Raw genomic sequence first — 15823 nt, forward strand, 5'->3', positions numbered from 1 at the left:
TCTAGCAGCTGTTGTAGACTCTCTCCATTTTTTTCTGTATTTTTACTACCCCACAGTACATTATGAAAATTGAAGTCTCCGCATATCATAACTGGATAACATACATTTACAAACAGCTTTTCTAATTCTAATAGTTTAAACAGGTGAGAGAATATTATTATGTTGTGCTATGTATGGGTGATCTTGTGCCTTCTGGATTTTGCATGGAATACGCCACCTTTTAGCTTTGACTTTTTTTCTTTGGCTTCTCCCGATGTACCGCTTGCATCTTTGGCTATTTTCTTCTTTGTTTTCTTTGTTGGGGTGTTGTCTTCATGCTCTTCTTCATCCTCATCAGGATCTGAATGAGAAGAATTTCATAAAAGAAAAATTAAATGAATGATATTGAAATACGTAAATATAACTAACAAGCTGGTTAACTGTGCTAACAACACTAAACAAGATATAGCAGATGTCAGACCTGGGCATATACAGTATTTAGCAAATGAGATTAAAAAAACAATCTTTACAAAGAACATGTGCATGGCCTACTGCTATGATGTCTTCTTCATCAGACCTGTTCCAGTTATATATATCTGACGCCACTGCACACTCTAAAGGCAGGTTTCTCTTTCACATGCAGTACTTGCCTTTCTTCTTCTTTGACGTCAGTTTCAACTTCTTCTTATGTTCCTTCTCTGTTGTTTCTTCCTTTTCTTTGTCAGTTTTCTTTTTCTTTACTTTCTTGACATCTATGTGTTGTTTGTACAAGAATTTAAAAAGGCAAGACAGTTTACAGACATTGAGCTCCTTATTTATGCTTTCATTAATATCAATTATTAACAAAATGGAACTACACAGGTAGGCTTCTTCAGAAATATTGTCACCATGTTCTGCAAAGCTAGACTGCTTTTAGTATGCTGGATGAGACTTCAGTGGAGACCACAGGCTTTCTGTTTTTGCCCAGTCTTACTGGTAGAATTCTCTCACCTGATCCTGGGAGTTAAATCAGGAGTTTACAAACTCAGTGCCACTATGGCTGCTGATTTTTATTAGAAATCCTAACTTGGGCTATCATTGTCTGGTGGTCCAATGTTCAGCACTGCCAGCAAACAGACACATGCCTATCTGTTCAATGCCTACTCTTGATTGCCAATTATAATTAACAAAGATCGCGAGAAACAATTGCTGCTAACGTTTCAAGTTCTGTTTTGGCATCTCATTTTTTTAAACCACTATTGTTCACCACAGAGTTATCTTTGTTTTGTCCATGATAAATTTAGTAACATTTTATGAATGTAGACCCATATAGCAAGGCCTCCCTGGCAACAAAACTGTTATTCAGTGCTGACTGTTTATCCAGTTTCAATAAAAGAAACAGTCTGCACTGGAGGAAGAGGTTAAATGGGACTGGAAAAAAAAAAGAATTGGTGTGAATGGTCCAAATTTTGTAATTCAATAGGCCTGGTCCCATGACTTAACAGAGCAGTTTCCAAAACTCCTGGCATAATAAATCAATTTCTATGGAAGTTGTCATTGGACAGTTTTTGAAGGATATGGAGATAAGTACTGAAGCAAACTGAAAAAAAAATCAATAGGCCTAAAGACTGTAACGAGACAAACATAATGCCACTTGTCTGAAGAAGACAGGGCCATTTATCACTATAAATTGGTCTCTGTGTTCAGGGCAGATATCTTGGAAACTGATCATTCAAAAAATTTCGTATCTTTATGAGGCTGTAATTATCCAGGAGCTCTATACAACACAAAAGATTTCACACTTTTCCGAAGAAGATTTAATTTTAAGATAGAAAATCAGTTTTGCTTTTCCACAGACACGCACACATATACCTGTACATATCATGCTACAATCAACTTTTCTTGACATTTTGAACAGAGTCTGAATCTGAACTTAAATAACTTCATAGTTAATTTTTGAGCCCATCATTAGACTTCCATATACATGGAAGTAAAAACCCAGAGATCAACTAAGAGAGAGAGAGAAAGAGAGAAAGAGAGAAAGAGAGAAAGAGAGAAAGAGGAAGGTTAGGAGCATGCCGCACCCACCACATGACAAGCCAACTCTGGATCCCAGATTAGGACCCGAGTGCAGCCATGACACCTCAGCGCCACACTAGTTCAGATGGAGTGAAACAGTGTGAGGTTTTTTTTTTATGGTGGCTGGAGTGGCAATTCTGCCAGCAACCCCTAGGCTTTCCCTGCAGGTTGGAGGAGGGCCTACTTGCAGGACTGAATGCAGATTAACATCATACCCAGGACGGAGCAATTGCAGGTTAAGGGCTTTGCTCAAGGGCTTAACAAAGTAGAGTCACTTTTGGCATTTACGGGATTCGAACCGGCAACCTTCTAATTACCAGTGCAGATCCCTAGCCTCAGAGCCACCACTCCGCCCAGAGATCAACTAAATGCATGGAAAATTCCAAAAGGGTAGAACTTGGGCAGTTTGAGATGTTGGCTGAATCTAGAAACTTCTGAAAAGAGTTTGTTTTACTTTACTTAAAGATAAAATAAAGGTACATGTTTTATTCACAGTAATAAATATTTTTCCCAGATCTTGTTAAACTCGCATTTCTATAATTCGCACACTAACTAGAACAGAGATGTATATAGTAATGTAATGTACAAGAAGAAGTGTCACACTTCAAAATCTTTTAGGATCAACTATGGTGTGCTCCTTTTCTTGAAAATCTTATTGAAGTGGGTGCTTGCATAATCTGTACAGCTTCTAAACAACTAGCATAAGTAACATTTAAAAAGAAAGCCCATTTCAATTTTTATTTATGTCATGACATTACACCTCAGAGATTTTTCTGGTAAGGAAGACAGACATTTCGAGGTATAGTATTTATTTAAATTAAGAAGACAAAAGGTTGGAGATAAAGAAGTTATACTCACTAGTCATGTTACTGGGGAGAAGTGATGTGTTGCATGTTAATTAGCACATATAAATAAGAATTTCACTGTACTCTGTACACGTGGCGATAGAATGACCCAAAAAAGCAATACTATTAAAGGAGACATATACTTGTAAATGAAGAGGGTGTGAATTAAACAGAAGAAGAGCTTCAATTTAATACAATATGTTATTTGCAGCAATATTTGGAAAATATTAAAATACTCAAGGGATCAAACTTCTAATAAGAAATAAAAAGAAAATGCAAAAATACACTGATTTTCTAAATTGTTTAGTCTTTTAAAGTGGAATGACAGCAAGATTCAGCGTTCTAAATTGTGTGACTTACTGATGCTACAGAATGCAAGCAGAAATTTAGGTTTTTAACTAAATAAAGCCATGAATTAATGAGAGGAACTGACAACTAAACAAGAAAGAGGTTTAAACTAAAATCAGCAGCCATACCGGTCTATAGGATAAAACTTAAAAACTCTTGATACAGAATATTCTGTCAGTCCTCATATGCAGACACATTGTGATAATAATTCTTCATTCTATGGCAGAATTGTCAGTATTTTTGCCATACTGGACATCTTTATAAGAGACCTGCTGTAGGGAAAGTAATTGTTCCGCTTTACAAGATGTGATTCTGTGTCATGATATGCATTTCTTTTTGTCTAATAATGTAGGCCATGAGTAGTTGCTCCTTAGAGATTATTATATGAGACAACTTTGAGACAAACAAGCTGCCCAAATAGTTATTGTATCTGTTGGAAGAGCTCTTTGACTAGCACATTTCTAAAACTCAGCCCATTTCTTAAATGATGCTGTTTTAAAATATCCTAAAATACAGAAGTTAAATGCTTAAAGTTCACCATTTTTCAAGTTAAGGGTATTTCTTCAGTACTAGGGTGATGTACCGTGTTAGCCATTATGAATGTAGAGAAGAGCCAAGCAAAATGACACCTTTTATTGGCTAACTAAAAAGATTACAATATGCAAGCTTTCGAGGCAACTCAGGCCCCTTCTTCAGGCACTAATTTGCCAATATGTTCTAAAGTGAAGCAGTTTTTATAAATTTTAAAATACCTTATCTATTCTTGCAGCTTACAATGGGACTAATGGATACATGAGCCCATAGGTGAATGAGAATGCCTCAAAACTTGCAAAATTTGTCCACTTTGAAGCAGCAAGTTTTAAGAAAATATGCCATCTGTGTTTATGAGGAATCCTTGTGATAACAAAAAGAAACTAGAAATAGTTATTTCATCACAGATGCCTGGTCCTATTATTCTTGAGGTAAGAATACATTTCCTGTTTGCTTGTCCGCTCGCAGCATCCATTGTGGGTGGAGATATGGCAGCCTGACAAGCCCCCTTTGCTAAGCGATATTCTGCTTATCATCCTTCTTTTGTTTTGTAATTGTATTTGTAATAACAAACAGATGCATGCTCACATCATATAACTATATTTTACTTTTTACCCATTACATTCTGAATCTATGTATTCATTTTACATACTGTAGCCTACAGTGTGAGATTCACAATGAGTGGCAGCATAGTGAAAACAGCACATAAGAGTTTCAATGGACTTTGTACAAATAACAATCAGTCCAAAAATACACGGGGAGAACATGTAAAACTCAGGCAGACTCAGGCGCTCTGAGTTAGAAATGATAAATTTGTGTTCCTTGCACAAGTCGATATAAAAGGAGCTCCGTGAGCAGTGGCAGCATCGAGGGCTGCAGGTTTAGGGCGCAGAACACAGACAGCGAACGTCCTGAGCGTGAGAAACATCACCTTCTTTGGAGGCTCTATTACCCGTACCTTACATGACAGATTGCTATTACATTTTGCATGTTTGGTATAAAAATGCCGATTACAATTATGATTGTGATGCGCTGTCAATGACGAGGAGCCTTTAGAAAAGAGTAACATATGAAGGGGTGAGCAGGGTGAGGTAGTAGCATGTGTCGTTGCATGGTGGAAGAGGCCACTGAAATAATGAAACAAGCTTCTGTATATTGAAAGAATATTAGCAATCGTTAAGTGTGCCTTTTTCAGTTATTATTGCCTAGTTATCTACAGGGCACAGACAGCAGTTCAAATCTAGGCATCAACATCCAGCATCAATAACACCACTTGGTGAATTTGCAACCCTGGCCCCAAAACATGCTGTAGAAGAAAACAGTTGGAGGTATAAAGTCTATTCTCCTTTTAAAATGGCTGAAAGTCACAAACATGTCCTGTTTTGTGCCTTTCTTTCTTCTTAAAACAACAGGGATATGCTGTTTTTGCAACATGTGTGCAACTTCAAGGCATGGATCAATACTCAAAAACATTTTTGGCTTGAGAAGTAGAGATGTTTGGTAAGTTTTAAGGCTTTTTCATTCACCTATGGACCTGTGTATGCATTAGTCCCATTTTTAGTTGCAAGAAAAGAGAAGGTGTTTTAAAAAACTCACAATTTTATGTGGCAAAATATTATATATCATGATTGTGAAGAAATAACTTTGACTTGAAAAATACAGAACTGTCATGTGCTGCATGAGAAAAGAGCCCACCTGTTATTATGAGGAAGAAAAATAACGAGGAGATGAAACACCAAAAGAAACAGACAAAATTGTAGTGAGGAACGTCAGTATTTCTAAGGGGCAAGACAAAGCTTGTAGTTTGAATATAAAGCAAGTATTTAGAGCTGAAAATGTGCAAATGTTAACTGAATTTCCTTTTTGTGAACTCGCTGAAGCCTGTGGGATGTCTGCTAATGCCAGGCACTACCATTTTATGCTCCGATGACATCATGCACTGCAGAATACTGATCACATGACAAAACAAAATGGTGGCTTCCATGAGTTCCAAAATGGTGACCAAACAAAAAGTTTTTTTCATATGTTCAAAATAAAAATGAATTGCAAAATTTTTGTATGAATCCGAATATAATGTTACAAAGCTATGGATTACAAAAATGGCTTATGAAAACTGAAAAAAAACATTCAACCTTAAAAAATATTCTAATGTAATGGATTGTGCCACAAACACTCTCCCCAGGTTTGACCTAAAACATATTTACATATTTTGGGCTTTACCAAGGAGGTCTGGACATCACATATTTATGTTTATTATTAATAATAGGGAATTTTTAATGTTGGTATTTTATGCATCATGCTTTTTTTAAGTCTAAGTAAAACTAGAAAGTAAAACTCTAAGAGTGAAAGCCATATCCAAATGCTTGTAGTATTACTTCAAAATGTAATAGATTAGGTACTTTATTACTTTTTATCTGTCCTGCACATTGAATACTCTTTAACTAGTCCTTTAATTGAGAAAACATACATTTACTCTTCAAAAGTGAAAAGAGACCATGGTGCATTTTTTTCCCACGTCACCCTACCCTACGTGCACTATAATAACACTCCTGCTCTACACAGTGCAGCTCTTACTCTCTACAGATGAACCTTGTTGGTCTTCTGGGAGCTGCTCATCACTCTTCTTAGCTTTGGTTTTTTTGGGTTTGACCTCCGCTCCATTGCTCTGCCCTTCACTGGCCTCCTGTCTCTTTTTCTTTGGCTTCTGCTTCATCACATCCCTGAAGATACAGACAGTATTATTGCAATTATATCAGAGGCTGCAGTAATGCATATAAAAGACCGCAGAGGCTGGAACACCTAACCAGACTGTATAAATGAGCAATATAAATGATGGCATGACTGCTTTGTTTACCTGTCATGTAAGTTTTAAGTTTCCATAGATTTTACTTCTCCAACCAAATTCCAGGTGGTGAATGCAAATGAACATGGTCTCTTTTGTCCTTAATTCTGAGACAAGCATGTGTATGATTTTGATGAATAACTCTATTTAATTACACTTATATAGCATGTTTACATAGCACTACTAAAAGTAATTCACATAAACAATGGGGATTCACTTCCACAATCACATATATCCAGCATCCACCTGGACAATGTGACGGTAGCAACTTATGCACCTGTATGCTCACTACACACTAACTATTAAGTGGGGAGGAAGAGAGAGAAAGATAGCTAGACAATAAGGAACAGGGGATGATCAGGGGGCCAGAATGGGCACTTTAGCCAGGACTTCAAGAAAGACCCTATTCCTTTCGAAAGATGCTCAGGGATCTTTTATGACCACAGAGAGTCAGGACCTCTGTTTTATGTCTCATCCGAAGGATGGTGCCAATTTTTACAACACAGTGTAACTGCACACACAGGCCACAGGGTAAGTCCCTCCCTGACAGCCTCGCAAACACCTCTTTCAGCAGCAACTCAAGCTTTTCCTAGATGGTGTCTTCGGTACTTTCCAGGTCCAAACATGCTTGGCTTCAGGTGGATGACCTGTTCTGAGGTGCAGGTGGTATGGCTACTTCCAAGTGAAAGCATTAGTATATATGTATGTATCTATCTATCTATCTATCAGCGCAACATATTTGTCACCATCAACGAATCGCTCAGGTTCCTGCCTCTCTCCATATCATTCACTCTGGGAGACTGACCATGAACACAGCATCTTCAACTTATGTCACACAAGTCATCCAATTGAGCTAAAAGAACCTTCCTTACACAGCTGAGCAAGCATGCCTTTTGATTTCTACATAGTGTAGAAGTCTCTGAGCCGCACTGCCCCTCTCCTGAATGCTGCCTGACAAGGTCTCCAAAAGTCGGCAAGGAACCACTCAAGAGTCTTGTCCCTCTCCATTTCACATTCTCACACCGAAAAGCGGGCTACAAACCCTTGGTTGCCAAGTTAGAAGTTAATGATTATCCAGCTTCGTTAAAGGAGACCTCTTGCTGGCACAGAGGTTTCTGTATAATCTAAGATCCCAAGTTCACATCCCCTTGCTGCACAATATTTTATTTAACTACTTGATTATTGGCAGTTTGCTATCCAAAGGAAAATATATGACCATTTTCTGACTTGAGTTGTTACCATTTTGAACTTTGTCTAAATTGGAAGGGACATGGCTGGGGATTGCTATGAAATTTCACCCTGTTGCCTAAACAAGTTATTTATTTATAGATCCCTTGGTCCTTGCAATATACCTCTGTCAATAATCTACAAATTGTTTAATATAATTTAAGATCCCTCTGTGGTTATTGACATATGTACAGCTACAATCTCAAGAGAATCTCATTAGTCAGAGAGGAGGTAGAATAAGTGGCTTACCGTGTTGATGATCATCAGGAAGCAACGGGAATGTAAGAAAATAGACAGTTACAAAGAGAGATGAAAGGATCAGATTAATGTTATTACTTGTCTGCTGTCACTAACAGTATGCCATTGACTAAGGATCCCCACAGTTCAGTGTGCCTTACACGTGCAATGAAGAGCATCCCAACAATAGTGTCAGATGCCCACCTTGGACTTCACTTTGAGCAAGCAAGAAACTGCTGTAGCTTTCTCTTGAGGCATTTTCTTCACAGATTGAAACAATTAAAAATATTTTATTAAAATTAAACTGCCTGCAATTGATTTTTCCCATTTAACTCTTATGTCAAATAGGATTTCAGAGGATTTCTATCAGACTAAAGTTAGAAAAAAAAAATTCCATGTGTTTAATGATTCATGTCTAGATTAGCTGGTTTTGTCTTCTTATGTCGAGCCCTACACATCTACAGAGCTGCAGCTCCACCCCTGTCAAGGTTTGTTGTTGTGTAACATTAACCAAGTGGCAGTCATGTGAGAGGAGGGTCAAAGAAATCAAAGAGGCAGCTTGGGATAGGCTCTGTGCTTTGGGATTGTACTTACAGTAAGTGCCTTTAAAAAGCCACAAGACAAGGTCTTGTTGTATTTTTGATCTTTTGCTTGGTTACTGAATTATGAACTTCTCATGTCTTTCCATACTTTTGCCTTCTCCTGTGTATTTGCTTACAAGCCATCTGCCTTTTTTTTTAGAGAACTTGAATAAAGAAAAATTTTTAATGTCTTTGAGTCTGCATATTAGTATTAGTGTGTGTTTTCCTTGGAAATATTTTCCTTCTTCAAACCAAAGACACACATTTTGGGTTGTTTTGTCCTCCTGTATGAGCGTGTGAGAGTCTTTGCCCTATAATAGATTTATGCCATAACCAGTCTTGATGCTTGCTTTGAGCAAAATGCTGCCTAGATAAAAATAACGTGTAGGAACTATGGGGCAAGAAAATAAATGAATGAATGCAGGAGTACAGACTAGTGAATTATCCAATGAGGATGCCTTTGTTGTCAAATCATTTTTGATTGATATATAACTGGGCATCGGCCACCAACAGAGAAATAACAGATGGTCCTGTCACTACTTAAGTTACATGTTTAATGAGCAAAATGAAAGCAATCAGCAATAATCAGGCAACACGTTTAAGAGCAATGGCACTGGACTTTAAACCACAAAGTTGTTTGTTAATTTCCTGCCTCTTCTTCTTCTGTTAAAAATTCTTGCAAGTCACCCTAGGTAGATATATCAATCAAATATATAATAATAATAATAATAATAATAATAATAATAGCCCTGGAAAGAAAAATCTGTGTCAATTTCTGACTTGGTCAGTGTGTGCAGTTCGTGTGTGTTTATCCTGTGTCGATGCAGGTGTTTTCCATGGACTCCACTTTTTTTTTTTTAAACAGATTGGAGTATTTATAACACATCATATCAGGCAACCCAGTTCCTTACCCTTCATGGTAGCAAAGTGCTGTTTTTGTACTTTGGCCTTGGGAGCCTCCTTGTAGCTGCTATTTTTTGTTTTAAGTGATTTCTCAATGAGAAAAAAAGGAATTTGTTTTTACTGATTAGGTACTTTCTCTCATTTCACAGTATAAGTATGCCCTAAAAATGTTTGGTGCACTTATCTAAAAAGTGTCTTGAGACAGCAGTAGATCAGAACCCCTTCTGTGTTTTAAAATGCTATCATTAAAAATGTGTTTTCAAATTATTATCAAAGCGGCCACTTTATAGTGAGCTGACACTGGGGCAAATGACACTGAATTAGCTTTTTAAAGTAAGTACAGATAACAGAGTTAAAAAATTAAGGGTTAACAAGTAAACTTATCAAATACAAATAAAATATAAATAAAATAGCTTTTAATGTAGTAATAGGCAAGGCAGTTATAAACTTTATAGAAAAGTTCAGTACTTACTATTTGAAAATGTTAGAATTGCAAAATGAAAGCAGAGACAGACCAGCTCAGGAAATGACAAATTCCAATAAAGACACTGAGTGGTGCAAAATTCCTGGAGCTACAGACAGGGCCAGGGTCATGTTTTGACACCTCTAATACATTTAAAGTAAAAAGTATAAATGGGGGACCAGCTTAAGGGGTGCTACAGAACAACAAAACGATTAAGAATCAACTCCTTGAGACTGATGAGCAACATTAGAACATTAGAAAAGTTGTGATGAGAACAGGCCATTCAGCCCAACGAGCATGTCCATGGTATTCATCTAGATTGTCAAAAATAACATTGAGTCAAGATCTGAAGGCCCCTAAAATCCTATCCTCCTACACACTATATCTTTATATTTCACCGAGTGAAGGAAAACTTTCTAATATTTGTGTGAAGTGTGTTCTCCTGTGTTCTCGTTGCAGAATTTAAATTAGGATCTACTATAGTAATTCTTTTCATACTTTAAAAGCTTCAATAATGCCCCACCTTAAGGTGTTTTCACACTCCTAGGTTGCTTGCTTTGTTCTGAATCAGGGGATGATTCATTGCTTTGTTTTAACTTCCAGTTAGTTTGGTTGTATTTCACACTGCAAACTTTTAAGCCAACTAAGAGTACCAAAAAATATCCTACGACCGTATTGTGGACTTCTTTCTTTGTGCAGAAACATTTTTTTCCCTAATTATCATGGAGGGTTGAAAGCATTTGTGTTTGCACACAACGATACATCTTCCATAATTATTTGTTAATTTACCAGTTGTGTGAGTAAAACGCCTGTTATCGAGCAACTGGAAAAACACTTAAAAATCATGGACTACTGTGCATGGTACAAGAAGGGCATGTTTCAAACAGCGGAGTGTACAAAAGAAGGCAAGTTCTGCTTAGGGTGCTCACTGAGGCGCTTCACTTTATGACAGCAGACATGTCAGATGAGTGTCATATAACTGAATGATGTTAGGTATATAGTGCTTAGTAGCCGCCATATAAACCTGACCTCAAGATAGGCCATCTCAAATAACGTCTTCTGACGTAACTCCTATGACTATTTAATTATATTTACAACTGAATGTTTGTTTAAAATGTACTACTTATGTCAAAATTACTGTGCCTCTGTATCCACCTCACCCCAGAAAAGTAATCACATTGACAGGACACCCTACCGTTGTGTATCACTTTTGTGGTGTAAGATTAGGGGCTTTGACTCACAGGACACTGCTGTCAGTTTCTCGCCACCTCTGTATGTGTGTTGATCGACCTGATCACAAGTGAATTTACACCTTTCTATTTTTTTTGCACATTTGAAGGGCATGTATCAGGTGCTCGGCCTGCTCTGATTGACTGGTAATTGTACAAGTTGTTTTATGGAAATTGTGTCACATTTGTACCTTTGTATGTATTTATTTTGACCTCCTAATTTTTTGTAATGCTCCATGTTAAGCCTCTACTCTGTTGTGAGTGTAATTCGATAATTACCAACAGCATACACTTAGCATAACTATTACGGCATACACAGTTTCACGTATAATGCACCTTATTTCTTGTAGTTAGATCTGTCCCTTGTCAGATCACATTCAAATCTCATGAGAACCACTCCTACCATACCGTACTGAGACCATCCTTTCTAAAGGGTCTTGGTTCTGCCCTTTTGGTTCACTCACAAGTGCGAATGGCATGTTCACGTCTACTTAAATGAACTAGACGTTCAAGGGAAATCCACCACAATTTGAAAAAAAACACCAAACAAAACTCACTCTTAAAAATAAATGTGCCAGAGTTCTTCAGATCAATGAGATAGGGGACCATTTTTGCCTTCCAAAAGACCCATTCACATGAAGGTTCCAGAAAGAACTTTATTTAGATCAATAAAAGTAAATAACCAGAAACATAGGGTAACAGATTTGTTAAATACCTATGTTTCATGATTTTCAAAGGACTCCTGCTGCATACTATAACATGGGCTAAGTTCTGTTTTTTTAATCTGTTAGTGTACTGATAGATAACCTACCACACAATACATATATATATTTTTTTATATTAGGAAGATTTTCAAGGCACAAAGAACCAGATTCACATAGAAAAAAACCCTCCCAGAAAAAAATGGTGCTTTATCAAGAAATAGTTCCACAAGGAACCACATTACCCATTAAGAACCATACAGTACCATTAAAGAACCAGTATTTTGAAGAGTGTAGACGTGAAATACAATTTCATTTCTGTTCACTCAAGCTGAAAAGGTTTAAGTCCTTCAATCTTTCCTCATAGCTCATACCTCTTAGTCCTGGAACCAGGCTAGTTACTCCTCTGTGAACCTTCTCTGTTATTGCTGTGTCTTTATTTTTGGAATATGGAGACCAAAACTGAACACAGTACTCCAAGTGAGGCCTCACTAGTGCGTTATAAAGCTTAAGCATAGCCTCTCGTAACTTTTATTTTGTGCATTGTAATATATAACCTACAATTCTGGTAGCAGTCTTAATCATTTTTCCTGTACACTGTCTTGTTGTAGATAGAGATGACTCCACTATGACTCCTACAGTAGGTCCTTCTCATATGGCACACTTTCAAGTGTCACAGCTCCACTGAGTGTTGGAGGAAACATTCTATGTATCTTTAAGATGCTAGGGAACACATGATTTTAAATGTGTTCAAGTGAGATGGTGATATGGTGATATACCTTAAAGGAAGTCAGATAAGAGGCTGCCTAGATGTTCTGGTCCTGGTAATATGAAGTATGGGGGTTGCAGGGACACCAGGAGCCACTAAGTCAAATTCTAACCTGGTGTCCCTACTCCAAATGGAGACCAGACCCTGACCTGAATGTACCTGAAAATGATCCCAGAAGTGGTTCCAGACAGGGGTTTAAAAGGCCTCTTTTTGTCATAAGGTCAGTGAGCATGGAGTCGGGAGAATTGGTGCTGGCAAGGATGAGAAGAAGCCAGAGTTTGGACAGCAAAGGTGTGGCAGGTGAGAAGGGAGTCCTTCCTGTTAGTGCTGTGGTGGGTGAGTGTGTATTGCACTCCACTCGTTAAATAGGAGAGCTGTTAGCCAGGCTTTCTCTGGTTATTCCTCCCTTGTATTTTACTTTATTAATAAAACACTTTTTTGATTTATTTTGGCCTGGCCTCTGTTAGGATTATTTTTCTATTTTCTGTTTTTTAGAAAGCTTTTTCTGTATCAACTCTGGTAATCTGACACTCATTGTTTTATGAACCAGTGAATTTGATTCTGACAATTGTTGCAATTCTCCATCATTTTGTACACAACTGAATTATGTTCCTCTTGAAGGCTCTACATCTTTTGCATGATGGTTTATAGCTCTTTCTTCTAATATTAAAAGAACTAGCAAAATACCCACGCTTTGCAGCGGTGAAGTACTAGCTTAAAATTTTTATTAAGAAGAAAATTAAACCTTTTTAAACTGAGGGAAAATATACCAATAATTATTTGTTAAGGATCTCTTTGTATACCACATTGTGAGTTCGGCCCATCGGTTGTAATATGACCAAGCTGTGCGCTGAGCTTACTCTTGAGCATGCAACGTACAGTTGGCCATGTGAACAGTAATCTTGTTTCAAATCTCACAGCTTGGATTGCTGCTGTCATAATCGGTTTGAGTTTCATGGTTTGTTTCAATTACGACAGTATTTGCAGGACTTGTGTTGATGGGACAATCGGCATCTGTCAAGCGTTCTAAGTATACAACCGGTTTCATTGATAACTTGATATCCAGCTTTTGAGAGTTTAAACATTCATAAACATCAAAGTGTCCACTACTGAAATCGTCACCTGTCAATCTAAGATGTTTAAAATGCATTGGCGGTTGTCGAAAGGTGTAAAATATTTGGCCATTTCGGTACACTTGAAAGCGACAACCGAAAAATTCAGCGGCAGCCATCAACTCACATGCAGATGCATAGGTGAAGGGCTTAAGCATTTCATTCTTATAGTGCTCCTGTGTAGTATAATTATCTCCTGTACCGTCATCAGCCTTCTACCTACACAGGAAGTTGGACAATTAGTGACGTTGGAAAGTTCAATATGGCAGCTGACAGTGGCGTCATACCACCGAAATAAGTACGTACATTGGTTTCGGTTAGCTCAGGGAAGCCGCCTACCGAATTTCGTGAAGATGGGGCCATGAATAAGAAAGTTCAACATGGCGGACGTTGTTGACCGTTATGACCATTACGCATAGAATTTCGAAATGAAACCTGCTTAACGTTTGTAAGTAAGCTGTAAGGAATGAGTCTGCCAAATTTCAGCCTTCCACCTACACAGGAATTTGGAAAATTAGTGACATTGGAAAGTTCAATATGGCGGCCGACAGTGGCGTCATACCATCGAAATAAGTACATACATCGGTTTCGGTTAGCGCAGGGAAGCCGCCTACCAAATTTCGTGAAGATGGGTCCATAAATAAGAAAGTTCAACATGGCGGACGTTGTCGACCGTTACGTGTAGAATTTCGAAATGAAACCTGCTTAACTTTTGTAAGTAAGCTGTAAGGAATAAGCCTGCCAAATTTCAGCCTTTTACCTACACGGGAAGTTGGAGAATTAGTGATGAGTGAGTGAGTGAGTGAGTGAGGGCTTTGCCTTTTATTAGTATAGATTAAAATATTTTACTCATTAGTAAATAACAGAACTAATTTTTCCAAGGGTGGTCTATTCCCTTGAGAATGGCTTTTGGCTTTGGCTACATAATACACATCTACACACAATATTAGACACATGGAGCTTAGATTAAAGCTGATCTATAGATGGCATCTCAGTCCTGTGAAAACAGTTCAATCTTATGAAAATTGTTTTCCTATATGCTGGAGGTAATGTGGCAGAAATGGTACTTTCTTACTTATGTGCTGGTCCTGTAAGTTACTTTATCATTATTGGTTGGTGATTCAAAAACTTCTCTCATTCTCTTTAAAATTGAATGTGAAATAAACTGCTCCGTTGGCTAGAGATTTTGGACAAATATCAACCACAATGTCACACTTTTAATCTTACAAACTTTATTTGCATCTAGACTGGTTATAGCACATCATTGGAAATCCCCTATTGGTCTAACTTTTTCTTGGAAGAAATGTCCTTTGTGCTTCTTTTGAAATAACGATCACAATGAAAAATTACTTCTCTCCTTCATTTAATTTGTTACGTCATCACATCACCATTTTAGAAGCCATTTTGAGTGGGAAATGGGTTGCAAGGGAACATTACCTGGTTGCTACGAACCGACTCCATGACCAACGTCACGAAGACTTGTCATAAAATTCCAGCGTAGTGACAGAAGCCCTTTAACTGAGGTTGAGATTTGACTACTTTGAGTAAAACTTGATAATCAGGATTCTGGCACTCTAGTTTGTGACTCATAGTTTTTCTGTCTCAACTTGTTTTTTGTCTAAAGTTGGCGCTGGTTAAATAATAAGACTCTGCGTAAGTGATCTTTTAAAATCATTGTCCGACTATGATTGTGGTTTAACTCTTGCAGCATTTTTTTTGCTCTTTTCGATTTCATTCTCAAATTAAATACACATCTCCTGGTCTGCTGCTATTGACATCTTAGAAAACATTATGCACTTGGAATTTGCAACTTGCAGCCCACTTGTTTTGTTGTGCCAAATCTTTGCCTATACAGTATGTCATATTGGGATTTCCCTGGTCAGAATTATTGATTGGCGGCTGAAATAAATTACTAAATGGACTCCTTAGTGTCAAATTCCTGGTACTGGAAAGGGTGGTTCCCCACCACTAACCTGATATTCAATCAATCTCTTACCC

The 15823-nt window shown here is 37.6% G+C and overlaps 1 protein-coding gene across 6 annotated transcripts in view; it reads right to left on the bottom strand.

Moving 5' to 3' along the window:
- The window catches only part of tulp1a (TUB like protein 1a), a 141010-nt gene that overhangs the window by 16590 nt on the left and 108597 nt on the right, over nt 1–15823 (bottom strand). For 2 of the 6 annotated variants that reach the window (XM_039748752.1, XM_039748758.1), the window contains 3 exons: nt 6336–6465; nt 630–731; nt 218–340 (listed from right to left, as the gene is read on the bottom strand). In XM_039748752.1, the coding sequence (XP_039604686.1) occupies nt 218–340; nt 630–731; nt 6336–6465 (355 nt within the window). Of the gene's footprint in view, nt 1–217; nt 341–629; nt 732–6335; nt 6482–8079; nt 8121–15823 lie in introns of those variants that run through there. The other 4 variants (XM_039748756.1, XM_039748753.1, XM_039748755.1 and 1 more) reach the window with 3 other exon arrangements.

The sequence above is a fragment of the Polypterus senegalus genome, chromosome 3 (assembly GCF_016835505.1).
Source record: "Polypterus senegalus isolate Bchr_013 chromosome 3, ASM1683550v1, whole genome shotgun sequence".
NCBI lineage: Eukaryota > Metazoa > Chordata > Cladistia > Polypteriformes > Polypteridae > Polypterus > Polypterus senegalus.